Here is a 17594-nt window from a genome sequence, read left to right as displayed (position 1 = left end):
AAGAGGGGTGGTGACTGTGAGTTGCCACACCCAATCTCCTGGTTTGAAGTAAGGATGAAAAGAGGTATACTTTCACTTTATTTTTGATCCTCCTGCTAAACCTTTGAAGATGTCAATGAAATCCTCTTCCCTAGGTTATTCCAGCTCACTATCTTGCTCAAAAAATAAAAAGCTGCACAGGTATAATAAATAAGACTTTATTCTGCAAAAAGATTATCAGCACCTGAGTATCTGATATAGTGACGTGGCCAGTACATCCACGATCTGAAGGGAATCCGGCTAGTTGTTTACTAGTCAGTCATTCACATGTTTAGCACAAATTTTTCGTACTACCGGCTAGTCGTTTGTAACACTAGCCGATGGGCAGAACACTTTAGGGATCAGTTCAACTGGCCTTCAGCCACACTTCAATTACCCACGATCCCCAGTCGTCCTGAATGGCAAATTGATGTAAGTCCTCCAACCCTCTGTGAGGTTGAAAAAGCTATAGGAAATCTGAAGCGAGGGAGAGCAGCAGGCCCTGACAGGTTGACCCCTGAGATTTTTAAGGATGGTGGTCCAGTACTAGCAGTGAGATTGACTGAGGTCTTAGGTAGAATCTGGGAACTGGACGTAATTCCATCTGACTGGTCCCAATCACTGATTGTGCCAGTTTATAAGAAAGGACAAAAGTCCTCTTGTGACAATCACAGAGGGATCAGTTTGACTAATATAGTGTCTAAAATATTAGCTTCAATAATACTAGGTCGCCTAACCAAAGCTCGTGAAGAGCAGACTAGAGAAAACCAAGCTGGTTTTCGACCTGGACGTGGTTGCATAGACCAGATATTCACCCTACGTCAGGTCCTAGAACATAGACACAAATTCAGACGTCCCACAATAGTAGTATTTCTTGACCTTAAGGCGGCATTTGACTCTGTTGATCGTGAGGTTCTATGGCAATGTTTGTCACTGAAAGGAGTACCAAAGAAGTACATTAACCTCATAAAGGCTCTCTACTCGAGCACAACTGGTCGAGTTAGAGCCTATGGCGAACTGTCATCAGAACTGATTACCACAAGTGGCGTTCGTCAGGGCTGTCCACTCTCCCCATTCTTGTTTAACTTTGTCATTGACTTACTTTTAGAGATAGCACTTTCATCAGCTAAACCTCCAGGAGTTGAACTTTTACCAGGAGACTCACTTGTCGACTTAGAATACGCCGACGACATAGTTTTACTCGGTGAAGACGCTGACAAAATGCAGAGTCTTCTGACCACTATAAGCAACTATGTAGGCATGTTCGGAATGCGATTCTCCCCCTCGAAGTGCAAAATGTTACTTCAGGATTGGGTTGCATCGACACCTGAACTAATGATAGGGAGTGAAGTAGTTGAGCGTGTAGACCACTTCACTTATCTTGGAAGTCTCATCAGCCCTTGTGGTCTGGTGTGTGACGAAATCTCAGCACGGATACAGAAGGCTCGTCTAGCTTTCACCAACTTGCGTCATTTATGGCGTAGGCGAGATATCCGTCTAGCAACCAAAGGACGGGTTTACTGTGCAGCAGTTCGCTCCGTCCTACTCTATGGCAGTGAAACATGGCCAATAAGAGTAGAGGATATTCGTAGGCTACTAGTGTTCGATCATAGGTGTCTTCGAAGCATTGCTCGCATAACCTGGGACCACCGGGTAAGTAATGCAGTTATTAGGAAACGAGTACTAGGTAGAGATGGCAAATCAATTGATGAAGTAGTGAAACTTCATCAGTTGAGATGGCTGGGACATGTGTTACGTATGCCCGACCACCGACTGCCCCGACGTGCAATGTTTCATGGTGTAGGAGTAGGTTGGAAGAAAGCTAGGGGTGGCCAGACCAAAACGTGGCACAAATCAATGAAGTCACTGACAAGTGGACTGGGCCATGTTGGTAGGTGTAGACTACCTGGTTGGGATTCGCGAGATGACAGCAACCGATGGTTAGAGACCTTGAATGACATGGCTCAAAATCGTTTGCAATGGCGAAGATGCATCCACTCTTTGTGTTCTACCAAATTCTAATCTTCTGAATTCCTCATGTCTTTATCTTTTTCTCTTTCCAAATTTATTTCACTGTACTATACTCCTTCAATAATTTCTTGAAACCCCTAATCTTTTGGATTTCTGATTATACTCCTACTACTTCTACCACTATGGGATTTGAATCGACAACTGCATCTCTGTGCTAATGTGGTATGGCAACTCGAACTGATGTACGTACGTACGAAGTTCTACGTTGTGACTGACTGACAACAATATATATGACTGCGAAACATAATCATTTACTTTAGATCTTGATTAATAAGGTGACCACTAATAGGTAAGATATATTAATAGAGGTTTTCTCTTATTGACCTCCCTTAAAATATTGAATAAAGCTCACTCATTCAGCTCGTTCCAGTTTTTTCTTATAAATACCTTTATATAAACAAAAGTACTACACATTATCCAATATTATTTATATTAATTCACCTGTCATTTATTAAATATTATTTTAGGAGTGGAAGTATGACTGGTCAATCATTAAAACTGGCTAACTTATCAGCTCAAAAATTAATTGAAGCTCTAGATGTGGATGATTATTTCACCGTAGCACATGTAGGACTTTTTCCGTTCAAACTTTATAAAATTTTGGTTTTATTTTTTCTATTACACGAGTTTTCTAAACAAAGTCGATTTGTAATAAACAAAAGTTCTGTTAAAAAAATTTACCATAGACCATTAAAATAGTATAATGTTTGTTCTAAACTTATTTTTTGTTCCAGCTCAACTTTTTATGTTAGAACTTCATTCAATCTAATTCAAGTATGTGCATAATATCTCAAGCCTTTTCACATACAGAGTGGTTGAAAAACGGATATAAAAAAATATACCTAATAAGTGAAAAAATCTCTTCAGCTGTTTGATCACTTAGTAATAAAGGATATCGTATTTCAAAATGCATAATATGAACAAAGAGTTTCCTTTTCAATAAGTTCTCAAGTTCCCTATAGTTTAAGAAATTTAGGATTATTGGCTGAAGAAAATGAAAACACTGATTTGGACGAATAATTGTAAAACCTGATGAAAACTTATTAAAAAGTATATTTGTTGATTATTATAGTGTGATATTGGTTTGGTCCCTAAATGGTTATCGAATCTTATCGATCAATTCGCAATGTGGCGACTAGTCCGAGTGAATCAGCATAGTGTTGAAACTTCGGACTGTTGGAGATAGTCGACAGTAAACCCTGCATGACCTAGATACCATGCTAGTTGATTAGTGTCATTAAAAATTACTTGCAATATCTAAGGAGTTGGTGCTCCCAGGTTGTTAAGGCCAACACTAATCCAACTTATTTTCCAGGTCCCTCAAGAAATATCCTTCCATGGTGTGGGCAGCGGAGAAGTGATATTAGCCCTCATACCCGTAACAGCACACGAGACCAAGTTGGTCACATTCAAATCCTTCCTACACCTCCTAATAACTCTCTTATCTCCACGATTAATCCTTCCCACGTCCCTTTATCATCTCGCACCATCTCGACCACAACTGGTCGAGTTGGAGCCTATGGCGAACTGTCATCAGAAGTGGTTACCTGAAGTGGTGTTCGTCAGGGCTGTCCACTCTCCCCATTCTTGTTTAACTTTGTCGTTGACATACTTTTAGAGATAACACTTTCATCGGCTAAACCTCCAGGAGTTGAACTTTTACCAGGAGGCTCACTTGTCGACTTAGAATACGCCGACGACATAGTTTTATTTGGTGAAGACGCTGACAAAATGCAGAGTCTTCTAACCACTATAAGCAACTATGTAGGCATGTTCGGGATGCGGTTCTCCCCCTCGAAGTGCAAAATGTTACTTCAGGATTGGGTTGCATCGACACCTGAACTAATGATAGGGAGTGAAGTAGTTGAGCGTGTTGACCGCTTCACTTATCTTGGGAGTCTCATCAGCCCTTGTGGTCTGGTGTGTGACAAAATCTCAGCACGGATACAGAAGGCTCGTCTAGCTTTCACCAACTTGCGTCATTTATGGCGTAGGCGAGATAACCGTCTAGCAACCAAAGGACGGGTTTACTGTGCAGCAGTTCGTTCCATCCTACTTTATGGCAGTGAAACATGGCCAATAAGAGTAGAGGATATTCGTAGGCTACTAGTGTTCGATCATAGGTGTCTTCGAAGCATTGCTCGCATAACCTGGGACCACCGGGTAAGTAATGCAGTTGTTAGGAAACGGGCACTAGGTAAGGATGGCAAATCAATTGATGAAGTAGTGAAACTTCGTCAGTTGAGATGGCTGGGGCATGTGTTACCTATGCCCAACCACCGACTGTCCTGACGTGCAATGTTTATTGGTGTAGGAGTAGGTTGGAAGAAAGCTAGGGGTGGCCAGACCAAAACGTGGCACAAATCCATGAAGTCGCTGACAAGTGGACTGAGCCATGTTTGTAGGTGTGGACTACGTGATTAGGATCTGAGAGACGATAGCAATCGATGGTTAGAGACCTTGAATGACATGACTCAAAATCGTTTACAATGGCGCAGTTGCATCCACTCTTTGTGTTCTCCCAAATTCTAGTCTTCGGGGTTCTTCATGTCTCTATCTTTTTTCTCTTTCCAAATCTATTTCACCGGATTATACTCCTTGAATAACATCTTCGAACCGTAATCTTTCGGATTACTGCTTATACTCTTACTACCTCTACCAGTATGTGATTTGAATCGACAACTGTATCTCTGTGCTAATGTGGTATGGCAACTCGAACTTATGTGTAGATACGTACGAAGTTTCACGTTGTGACTAACTGATTGACCTACAACTCTTCATTTGAAAGTGACTCACTCCTGAAGGCTTCAACTAACACTATTCATTATAGAAATTAGTGCTTTTATCACTAAAGTTCTAACTGTGCAATAATCTTTTTTCTAACGGAACTCTTCTTCTCGTCATACATTTAGCCAAGTACTCATTATTCAGTCAATTATTTTTAATTGTTGTGCATAGTTTCCTGGAGCTAAAGATCATGTTGCACCAATGATTGTCACGGCAAATAATGAAAGCGAACCAATTTGTTTTAATTCATTTGTTCAGGCAACTAGACGTAATAAGCTGGTGAGTTCCATTTTTATTTCGATTATTGTTTGCTTATACTTCCCATTTGTAGAATTTGAAAGATGGATAGAATTTATGGTGCACAGGACAATGACGGAATCATTTTATTACTTCACTTAGGAAAGACAGGTTTCTTAAATTTGTAGTTAGGAATTACGACCTGTATGAAGTTAATCACGTTAAGAGTAAAGACACAAAATTGTTTATGACAGTCCAAGAAAATTTCGCATCAAATGAATTTTGAAGGTTCTTACCCCTGAGTTTTATTTTATCAATTCAACGGTAACAAGTAAAATATCTGTCTGTCAGTTAAGGGTGAAACATAGCCTATAAAAGTAGAATGCATGGGTAGTCTGCAAGACTCTGGTCATAGGTGTCCTAAAAGTATTGCTAACCTGTGGTAGAAAAACCAGATGAACGATGCTGAGGTTTGAAATCGACAATGACTGAGGTGTCTGGGACAGGTCCTACGTATCTGCAACCACCATCTACTTAATCGACACTTGAAAGGGATCTTTCTGTTTAATGAGAGATCTCTGAAATAGTCATTAGGATTTTATAAATTTACTTTAAACTTTTTTCAAGTTTCACTAAAAGCCTTTTTAGCTTATATCGTGTACTTAATGGATACACCATAGAAGAATCATGTGCTTTTAGTTAGTTTACCAAGTATATGAAATACCCACGACTAGTCTATCCATTCACTAAGCGAACCTATCCACTTGATACATGGGAATTAGGAAATCTTGTCTGAAAGTAATTAATTTACAAAAAACTTAATATACATATTGTACGTAGTCATGTCAACTTCCTTTTATTTCATAACTACTAACCTGTTTTCCTCTTTTTTAAATCTTGTATTCAAACACTCAAGCGCCTCTTTTACGATTTGAGTACTCTGAAAGCACGTGGTTATTCCGATTTTCCAGCATCATTGAAATTCGCTTATGAAATGTTTCGTAATGTAAGTAAAATTCTTACTGCTTTTATATTTCAGAAATCCTTTAGTTTAACCATACTTTATATTACAACGTTCATTGGTTTGATAATATGCAGACAATCAGAATTCAGCGAAGAAAATTTTCTTTTCGACGTAATCATTTACTTAGGCTGTACATTCGTATATATAGTTATATGGAAAATATATGTTTATAGGAGGATAGAAAAGATTGTACCATAAATTGATTCGGGAATAAATAACAAATGAGGTTACGTATTAATCAAGGGGTTAAGGAAGAAAATAATTTATAGGGTTGCAATGGGTTCTCCATTGGGTCCTCTGTTGGTTGATTGTTTCATTGCCAATCTAGAAAATTCGGTACTTCGGCCAATAATCGAAAGATTTCATTTATATAAGAGATATATGGATGTTACTTTCATTATTTTTGAAGAAGACATGGACCTCAATGAAATCTTGAATATTTCCAATGATTATCACCCGTCATTTCAATTTACCCTAGAAGCAAAGGAAAAACATAAATTTCATCCAAATCGTTTTCTCCAGTCGGTCCACCATTCTGGAATGTGTTAAATATAAACTTCCGCTTTGGGCCACATCAATGTGTATCTATAAATTTACTTGCTTATGTGGGGCACGTTACATAGGCCGCACAAAGCGATCACTTTCCAAACGCATCTCGCAACACTATCCGGCTTGGCTCTTAAAAGAATAATGTAAAGCAATTGCTAGTTCGATACAGGAGCATTTCCCGACCGTTGCTGCTACCTGGACGCGGTGGTTGGGCTTGACTATCGTGATGAACCATGCGAAGTATACTGACTGGAACAATCGTTCCTCAAGGTCCTACCAGGCCAGACAGATTGGTTAAAGAGCGGTAAGACTAAAAGCAGCAAACCCAATATCCGAGGGTGAAGTCGTACTGCTGACTGTACAGAGGTGTGACGGCAGTAAGGTGTTTCCTTCAAACAACTAGCATAACAGTGATTCTGCCTTTCCACAAGGAGGGGTGGGGTTAGAAAAGGTTGACCCTCAGAGTGTACAACTCGTCTTATCACAAGGATATCCGCCTCCGGCAGTAAGGTCTCAACAAGTACGGAGCTAATACAAAAATTACTCATAAAAAGGTCGTGTGTGACCGATCTCAAGCAGTTTTCTCTTGGGCACTGCGGTCACACTCTCAGGTCACTAAGACCAATTATAATCCAATTTTCTTTCCAGGTACCTATAGAAGAACCCTTCCACGGTGTGGGCAACCGGAGAGTGATAAACGCCCTCATACCTCTAACAACACTCAAGATCACTGTATTCATAATCAATCTCCTTTTTCAATTTCTATTATTCCTCCCACCTCGACTTTCAACACTAAACTTCCCCTTTGGGATTCCTCTTCAAGTGTCACCATAACCAACGGTTCAAGTGCGCGAAACACTGTCCTAGGTCTACTGAAACCTCTCTCGGAACTACACATTGGAGCTTTCAACGTACGCACCCCATGTGAAATGGGCAGCAGGCCTCCTTGGCTAAAACCCTAGAATTGCGTACGATTGATGTATGCTGTGTCTATGAAACACGCGCACAAGATCCTAGTGTTGTCATTCACTTGACCTCACCTCACCAAAACGGAGAGGCGACGAGATACACCCTCCGTGTATCTGGCCACCCGATGGCTAGTTTTCGTGAACTTGCAGGTGTAGGCATAGAGTTTAGTACGAGGGCAGAACAAGCACTATTATAATGGATCCCCGTTAATAGTCGCCTGTGTGCTGTCCGGCTAAATGGCTCCGTAAGAACTCAGAAGGATAGGGACACACGTCATTGCCTTTTCGTCGTTTCTGCCTACGCTCCCACTGACTGCAGCCCGGATGAAGTGAATGATGACTTTTACATAAAGCTCTCTGAACTTCTTCAAAAAGCTAAGCGCTCTGACATAGTACTCGTAGCAGGTGACTTTAATGCCAAATTAGGCAGCTTAAACCAAACAGAAAGACATTTAGGTGGATATTTTAGTATATCCTCTCAGCAAACAGATAATGGTGATGCAATCATGCTCAGACAATCGTTGATTTTTAGCAAACACTAATTTTAAGCATAGGGAGAGACATCGTCTAACATGGCGGGCACCTCTTGCACCAAACCAACGATGGACTCAAATAGACCATATTGCCACCAGTCATCGTTGGAGAGGCTCGATAGAAGACTGTCGCTCATTCTGAAATACATGTTTAGACTCTGATCATGCTTTAATACGAGCACACATTTGCTTGCGCCCCACTGGACACAGAAAAACCATACTAAGAAGATCCATTAGAATTGAACTGGAGGACGAGAAAGCCAAAAGTAAGTTCCAGGAACAAATGAGTTCACATCTAGGCAGTTCTGTAAACGAGGCTGGAAAGATATACAAACAGCTGTGGAAGCAGCAGTAACATCTATTAGTAATTTAAACCAAAGGGTTACGAAAAACCAATGGATTCCCTCTAAATCTATTGCACTGATGGATCCTCGTAAACTCATCCTATCAGGCTCTGAACACGATGAAGAGCGAAAGCAAATCATATCTAGGTTAACCAAAAGTCTAAGGAACGATCGTGAGCAGTGGTGGGCAACGGAAGCAAAAGAGATGGAAAAGGCAGTGGCTGTAGGCAACACCAAACAACTCTCCAGACTAATAAAAGTGTTGTGTCCCGATAAGGACAATGAATGGTAACTTTTGAGAACTATTTATGGACCAATATGATACATATACTTTTATTGTACAATTGTTAACTAACTAAACTATTCACATTCGTGTCCCCCTTATTATAGGCTTTATTTTGAACTATAAACTATTGTTATATGATTTACCATTCTTGAATTATGCCCTATCTATTATTTACTATCTCCTCTATTCACAGCCACATTTGGCTAAGTCTTGTACACATGATATTTTCTATTTTATGGTACGATATGGTCAGTTTGATTGGTATATAAACTCAGTATGTTTGAAATACAATGAATCATACCGCAGAGGCTGTTCTGAACTTAACTGGCTGGGTTAGGCAGAAACAGGACCGACAAGTACTTTAGACTACTCGTACAGTTTTCGTGTATCACTGGTCCGGTCGATAATTCGCTGCTTTCTGATTGGCGGTCTTAGCACATTATGCATTATCAGAGAATCCAGACGGTCACAAGTTATAACAAAAAGAAACCGGAATTAAGAAGTCAATTGTAAGCGAGATAATCTCGGAAAAAGACGTAACCCTTATCTGCTCTCAGTCCAAACGTTTAGAACGATGGGCAGAACACTTTAGAAAACAGTTTTGCTGGCCTTCAGCTACCAACCTTTCCCAATCAGTCTGAATGGAACATTGAAGTAGGTTCCTCAACTCTAGCTGAAGTTCAAAAGGCTATAGCTAATCTGAAACGCGGAAAAGCAGCTGGTCCAGATGGATTGGCTCCAGGGGTCTTTAAGGACGGTGGTCCAATTTTAGTGACTACGTTGACTAATATTTTAGCTAAAATCTGGGAGTTGGACTTAATCCCATCTGACTGGTCACAATCACTTATTGTCCCAATATATAAGAAGGGACCAAAATCATCCTGTAATACCACCAAGAGGGCTTAGTTTGACTAATATAGCATCTAAAATACTTGCCTCAATAATTATCGGGCGCCTAACTAAGACTCGTGAACTGCAAACACGTGAAAATCAGGCTGGCTTCAGACGTGGTCATGGCTGCATCGACCACATATTCACTACTCGTCAGGTTCTAGAACACAGACATGCTTATTGGAGTCAGACAACGGTAGTTTTTCTTGACTTAAAAGCAGCATTTGACTCTGTAGACCGAGAGGTCCTGTGGCAGTGTCTGTCATTGAAAGGTGTACCTCAGAAGTACATTAAGCTTGTGAGGGTTCTTTACTTGAACACTACCAGTCGAGTGAGAGCTTATGGCGAACTGTCATCTGATTTTGCAACCTCAAGTGATGTCCGAAAAGGTCGTTCACTATCTCCATTTTTGTTCAGTTTCATCATAGACCTACTACTGGAAATAAAACTCTCGTCTACTGAATTTTCAGGAATTGATCTCCTACCAGGAGGTCCACTTATCGACTTGTAATATTCAGATGACATAGTCCTGTTTAGTGAAGACGCTGATAAAATTCAGAATCTTCTGTTAGCACTGAGTAACAATGCCAGGATATTTGGAATGCGTTTCTCCCCCTCTAAATGTAAGTTGTTACTCCAGGACTGGCCTGCATCAACACCTGAACTAAGGATAAGGATTAAAGTAGTCGAACGCGTCGACAACTTCACTTATCTTGGAAGTGTGATCGGCCCAAATAGGTTGGTGTCTGACGAAATCTCAGCACGGATTCAAAAAGCTCGTTTAGCTTTTGCCAACTTACGTCACCTATGGCGAAGGCGAGATATCCGTCTATCAATTAAGGGACGTGTATACTGCGCAGCATTTCGCTCTGTTCTACTTTACGGATGCGAAACATGGCTATTAAGGGTAGAGGATACTCGTAAGTTACTATTATTTGACCACAGATGTCTTAGAAATATTGCTCGCATCTGCTGGGGTCACCGGGCAAGTAAGAGTGAGGTTAGACTCACAGTGAATGAAATATAGAATAAGAATACATATAGTAATAGTCCCTAAAATAGCTCCGAGTTACTATTGCTTAAGCCTTCGTTTCATTACATAAGTTTTCCACTTTTCGTATAGTAAAGAAAACTTATAAACAAAAGATTTTACTTATTATTTGGTATGAGAAATTTTCGATTTATATTAGAATTACGATGTAATATAAGAGAATGAACATAGTTCGTTTAGAAGAGAAATTTCAGGCTTGATTTCTGCTGAATTTTGAAAGCTGTTATAGCGTATACCTCTTGAGCTATTCACTCAACCGTGTAGATGCCACTGAACATTAGTTGTGTTGGGCTCAGTTGACCAGAACTTACGTAGATCTTCAGAATCAATGTATAAATTTAATGACATTTTCATTTTGACAATCGATTGGAATCTCTTTTTTCGAGATACAGTTCAGTTATTCTTCTGGATTCCGCTTTATAAATCTATTATTTTCTCCAGAAAATTAGTCAAATTTATTTTCTTTTAATTAATACGTACACGATTTTCGATTCAACTTTTTTAGTTAACTGAAAGTGCACGAGGAGATCGTGGTAAAGAACTAAGAAATAAAATTCTTGTATTATTGACAGATAATGCATTTGTATTTGATGAATCTGTACTCTCACAGCTTAAACAACAAAAGTCTAATGTGAGTTGATCAATTTAAATTTCCCTTTCTCTGTTCTGTTCAACTTTTGCTGCTACACTATCTGGTTATGCTTTAAACAATGTAGAACTTTTTAAATTATTTATCAAAGTTCAAAAACATGTCATTCATTCATGATAAACGTGGAACCAGGAAAAATGTATGTTGATCCATGTCTGTCATATCACATAAGCACAACGAGATCAAATTAACAAGGTGAATAATCACTGAATCTAAATAATTTAATAGCAATAGCAATAAAAAAGACTAAGCATTAAGAATACTCAGACGTTCTAGGATGAAAGGATAATCGGAAGAAATACCGGAACTGAAAATCTAGAGGAAGATAAAGAGTGAGTGCATATGTACCACTGTAATGGGTTGCGACTAGTGTCACTTAACGTTTCCAGCTACTGACGGTGGTTGATGCATAAACCCCAATCAAATGTTTTGGACCTGCCACTATAACCCAGACATTAATTTGAAGACAAAATACTGTTATTTATGAACAGTTTCTGTGGTATTTTCTATTCACTGGTTAAGAAATATTTCAAATTGTAAACCTATTAATGTTTGAAATGTTGCTACGTAAATCCTATCCATCGTACTAAAATACTGTTAGCGTAATTTTCTACAAAATTATGTAATACAGACGGATTTCCAGAGTTCTGGACAGGAAATTCCAGAAATTCTAATTTAGACTTGATGTTGGACGTAGGTTATATAGCTATCCAAAGAGTATACACTATATGCAGATAGTGATCACAGGGTGTTACTGTTATGCCTTTAGAGTACTTAAATGGTCTGTGCTTGATACTGAGACTCTAAACCCGTCGATGTTTGGTGAAAATCAAAAACCGGTGATAAGGATTTATTTGACCTCCAAAATAAATCAAAATAACTTATGAATACACCACTTTTTATACGATTTATTCACAGTCAGATAAAGCTCTGATAATATAAGTGTAAAACAATGTTTCTTACTGATTCAACTTTCACCTGAGTAATTTAATTATTAAACTTAATCTGTAAAATTTCATCCTAAAATTTGTTTACTCAAAGGCTTCTTAAAGTTTGACAATTACCGTACTCTGCGTCAAATTCGCCACATTCATTAAGTGTATTCCCCATACACGTTTGGGAATTTTTATTTTTAGGCATTTTAGTTTAAAATTTCTGAACAAATTATCTATTCGATGCTTGACGTCAGTTTTCCCAACTGTACGCGATAAACAAAATCTTACCTATTTACTTACTTACGCTGACCAGCACTCTCCAACCCACTCTCTCCTGGGCCTTCCTTTCTAGTTCTATCCAATTTTTGTTCATTCTTCTCATGTCTGTCTCCATTTCTCGGCGTAATGTGTTCTTTGGTCTTCCTCTTTTCCTTTAGCCTTCATGATTCCATATGAGGGCTTGTCTTGTGACGCAGTTGGGCGCTTTCCTCAATGTGGGTCCTATCCACTTCCAGCGCTTCTTCCTGATTTCTTCCTCCACTGGAATTTGGTTTGTTCTCTCCCACAGTAACTTGTCGCTGACAGTGTCTGGTCAACGGATCCGAAGTATCTTGCATAGACAACTGTTGATAAACACCTGTATCTTCTGGATGGATGGCCTTTGTAGTTCTCCAGGTTTCCGCCCCATAAGTAGAACTGTCTTGACATTTGTATTGAAAATTCTGATCTTAGTGTTGGTTGACAGTTGTTTTGAATTCCGGATGTTCTTTAGTTGTAAATATGCTGCTCTTGCTTTGCCAATCCGTGTCTTCACATCTGCATCAGATGCACCGTGTTCATCGATGATGCTGCCCAGATATGTAAAGGTTCTCACATCCTCCAGAGCTTCTCCTCCAAGTGTAATTGGATTGATGCATGCTGTATTGTATCGGAGAGTCTTGCTTTTCCCTTTGTTTATATTGAGACCTACTGCTGCTGAGGCAGCTGCTACACTGGTCGTTTTCTCCTGCATTTGTTGTTGCGTGTGTGATGAAAGAGCCAGATCATCTGCGAAGTCTAGATCGTCCAGCTGCATCCTAGCTGTCCACTGTATCCCGTGATGAATTCCGTTCAATTGATTGTTCCACAATGATCCGTAGAGTTGCGTTTTGGTCTGTACACCATCGATCCTTACGGAATCCAGCCTGTTGATCTCGAAGTTGGGCGTCTGCGGAGTCCCTCATTTTGTTTAACAATATAAACAAAATCTACCGTTAATAATTATTTTTATGATAAGGTGTTGTGGGAATTACTGAATTCAAAGTGTTGAGGGACCATGCTCTTACTCTATCGCAAAATGATTGAAGTGAAAAATATAGACTCTGTGGTCTGCTGCTTTATGTCTCAGCATGAGGCTTGAATGTTATGGGTTCAACCCTAGGTAGTGTGAATTATTGAGTGATATGTATCTGAAAGTTTAGTGTAGAATTAAACTCTATAGAGTAAGTACAGAGTGTCGTTAACAATGGATAGGGAACACATATTACATGGAACTTGACAAATAATGAACGATTAATTAGAACTCAAAGTTTGATCGACATAGTATTTGTCGTGAAACTTAAAGCTCTATAATTATATCAATAGCAGAAATGAACATTGTATTACACTCCACAACCGTGCACTTCAAATACACACGCTTTCTACGTACTTGTTTAAACACTAATGAAAACGAGAAAACGGGATTCTTTAGGAAGCTATAATTGGTAAATCATAGGTTTAAACATATGTACCCGGAAAAGACAAGCTGAGATCTTGACTAAAGACATGATAATCCTCTAATAGCATTTCCTGTTTAAAAGTCCCACCTAGTGTTTGATCTCGAGATAGCCAAACCTGTCACAATGCACACTTAACTGATTCAAAATTAAGTCAGAATACGTAATGCTATTTCTTCATGATATCTTTGAATTGATGAAATATTAACAAACTACTGTAATAAATCACTTAGTTATGTGTAATCACTTAGTTTAATATAGGATTTAACATTGCTTATTCTAGTGTTATGTATCAAATTAAGATTTTTACTACTTCAGTTGGATAAATACATTATGTTGTTTACTATATAATTTGCTGCCTTATTTCATATCTTAGATTACAACATTTATATATTCCCTTGGTGAACCTGTTGGAGCGGCTTATGAACATAAAATGAAGGCGTGTGCAACAAACGGTAAATTGATGCATTTAACATTAAAGTGTAGTGTAATATTATTTTGAAATCTTAATTTCATTTTAACACTGACAATCTGATAAACTGTGAATAATCAAGCAATTTCAACATCTTCCTAACTAACCTTCATTGTTATTTGGATGCATGAAATAAATGACAGCATGGAGTGTTGTTTCACTGTTGATCATTGTTCGGGTATGTGTAGGTAAACGTGGGGGAGGATAACCCGCTTTGTTTGATGTAATATAGTAAAATAAACTTCTATGAGGATCTAAAGTAGTTTATTGAATAGATTTCAATAAGAAATATTTAAAACATTCAATTATTTATCCACAGTTATTCCATCAACTAATTTGGTATCCATTTTTATCCTAACTATTCTAATTTCCTGGTTAATACTGAACAACTAATTCTTTTCATTTCTGTAGTATATTACATTTACAAATTTCTCCTTAAAAAGATATATTGTTTTATCAATAGATCTAATATTAATTAATATTCCTTTAGATTATTATCAGTATCTACCGACAGTCGGAGCAGTCTCAAATTTAATGAAGGTAATTATATTATTATTTTGATTTTTATATGATTGTGACTTTATAAGGTTCTATCAATCATATATTGATCTCAGTCAGGGTATAATGAAAAACTGGGAAACACCAGACATTTTGAAGGCCTTGTCAGGTATCAAATCCAGAACTTTCAGGTCTCTTGAGGATCGCTTAGCCTTTAAATCCACTGATTTAGGATTCAAAGGTACATTTTCAAATTTAATCAGTTTGCTATATAGTATGACAATTACCCGATGTGATGGCTGACAACGGCTTCACTTCAGACATCTGAATTCCGTCAACTAATACTTCTCATTAAAACTTCAGGGACATTTCAAAATCAGTCATTAATGAGGTGACTATTAATAGATTAGCAGTCGAAGGTTCCTCAAAGATTGGTTTTGCGTGCGATTCGAATGCTCTGAGTACAGTCTTTAGCAGGATGATGCGAGCGTGTTGTTAATGAGTTCAGAAGTAGGACGAAATGTCCGTCCAGTGCTCTCAAATTTATTATAACACCCCAATTGAAATTAATTTGTTATGATTGAAACCTATAGATCGAACCAATCACCATAAGCATCTTGAAATAAATTAAATAATTGTTCGTCCAAATGGGTGGTTAACAATGGTATGGGCTAACAAATTGTGCATGTAGAGTTTTAAAGCTATAGTTTTACTGTAAGAAATACTTTTTGTTTTTTGAATTCATTTAAATTTTACTCGTAAAGTGTTGTTATCTTTGGTTTTTACAATTTCCAAGTTATTTAGACATTTGTATAAGCTCATTAGAAATCCTAGCAGGTTCCTTTTGAAGACAAAACATACATACACACTTAAAAATGTCAATTACACTGTACGGAACAACCCAGTTAAGCTCAAATAGTCCAAAAGTGATGAAAAAGTGAAAAACATCAACATTGACGTTAGTGGGAAACCAAAAAATTGAGGAGAACTTAAAGTTGATTTGTTTGGTATTTGGATGTTTGAAACTGACTTTTTAACCATTTTCTAGTTCCCTCAGAAATCTCCTACATTTAAATTTGAGATGAGAGAGGATATAAGTAGGAGTTATGAAAAAAAAGACTTACTTCCAAGGTTTGTTTAAGAACAGAAAATAAGGATGCTTATGGATTTATTTGTTGTGTCGATATTCTAGAAGCCTTTGGAAATACGCTAAACTTAGTGAAAGGGGGTCAGTTATTACCCCGTCCGGATAATCCCACGTTTTTCCTAAACTTTCTAAGGAGTTTCTGTCGTCTGGCTTTTTCAGCTCTCGAAGATATTTCCGAGAAATTTTCAAGAAGTTTCAACACAATCATAAATAAAATGTGAAAATGAAATCCCATTTAGTTTTGGGTAACTATAGACTGATAAGGAATGTACACATCTACATCATTGATACTGATTCGAACCAAGTAGCCTGATTTCTATAACAATGAATTATAATGAATTTGTTGATTTTTATCATCTTTCAAATCTCAGGTGTATCATTCTGTCTACATGGTTACATAAAGAAGTGTGATTTATTTGTGGAACTCCATTTCTCATTCCCTTATTTAACTAATCTAATATCAGAGCCTCTGTTAAATGTTTTTTGAGATTTCCTAAATCTGACCTTCAATGTTCATATCTTGTCATTTACATAGTACAATAAAAATATCACGAAACACTAGCGTCCTGAATTAATAACTCATACAGTCTGGAGGAAACCCACTGTGGTGTGGTCTACTTATATCTATATAAGTAGTATATGGTGTTGGTCAGACATAGAATGTATTTTCGCAGAAGACCGATGAAGAAAGAACTGAAATGAAGCGCAATCGTTTGGAAAATGCATGAGCAATGGAATAAGAGAAGAAACAGTGAAGATTGAAACAATTGGTTGTTAATTTGCAAATTGACTGTTCATTGTTTGGTTATCAGAATTTACTGAGATAGTCTGTAATCTTTGCTTAAATACATTTGATTGTCCCCAACTAGTATTCTGTTCACTACATTTGGTGTCGCTGCCAACCAGGAGGAGGAAGGGTGCTGTTCTGTGGACGCCGCTGCGGGTCTGGAGATGAGGTGCTAGTTGGGGCAGTCTGGTGCGGAGAGGTGGCGTCGAGTGGAGTGTTCTGGCGGGCGGCGTTGGCTGTAGCAGATGCTGTCGACGGAGAGGAGCAGTGGGGCGTGCGGCTGCTGGGCGGACATCGGATGTAGATGGCTCAGCAGGCCGGTGGAGTACGGGTGTTCAACGTCCCAGGTGCCGGGTGGATGCGGATGTTGGTGCCCCGGCAGGTCGACGGAGCTATGGAGGTCAGCGCGCCGCAAACTCGACATTCTGACGGAGAGTTTGGCACAGACTGCAGTGGAAGAAGATTGCGGCTCGGCGAGCAGAACCACCGCATGGTCGAATGCTTTAAAGGGGGGACGAGTGTGGTGTGGTCTACTTATATCTATATAAGTAGTATATGGTGTTGGTCAGACATAGAATGTATTTTCGCAGAAGACCGATGAAGAAAGAACTGAAATGAAGCGCAATCGTTTGG

General features: G+C 38.6%; 1 protein-coding gene across 1 annotated transcript in view; it reads left to right on the top strand.

The window, feature by feature from the left end:
* The window catches only part of Smp_124530 (dihydropyridine-sensitive l-type calcium channel, putative), a gene marked incomplete at its 5' end in the record, with an annotated part of 54864 nt that extends 37827 nt beyond the window's left edge, over positions 1 to 17037 (top strand). Inside the window, 7 exons of the mRNA XM_018790722.1 lie at positions 2517 to 2616; positions 5008 to 5115; positions 5990 to 6079; positions 11225 to 11350; positions 14434 to 14512; positions 15020 to 15069; positions 16710 to 17037. Of these exons, the coding sequence (XP_018645964.1) occupies positions 2517 to 2616; positions 5008 to 5115; positions 5990 to 6079; positions 11225 to 11350; positions 14434 to 14512; positions 15020 to 15069; positions 16710 to 16736 (580 nt within the window). The 3' untranslated portion in view covers positions 16737 to 17037. The remainder of the gene's footprint in view (positions 1 to 2516; positions 2617 to 5007; positions 5116 to 5989; positions 6080 to 11224; positions 11351 to 14433; positions 14513 to 15019; positions 15070 to 16709) is intronic.
* Between the last annotated feature and the right edge of the window lie 557 nt (positions 17038 to 17594).

The sequence above is a fragment of the Schistosoma mansoni genome (assembly GCF_000237925.1).
Source record: "Schistosoma mansoni, WGS project CABG00000000 data, supercontig 0037, strain Puerto Rico, whole genome shotgun sequence".
Classification (NCBI taxonomy): domain Eukaryota; kingdom Metazoa; phylum Platyhelminthes; class Trematoda; order Strigeidida; family Schistosomatidae; genus Schistosoma; species Schistosoma mansoni.
Note: the sequence above shows the minus strand (reverse complement) of the source record. Positions and strands in the feature narration are given on the sequence as shown.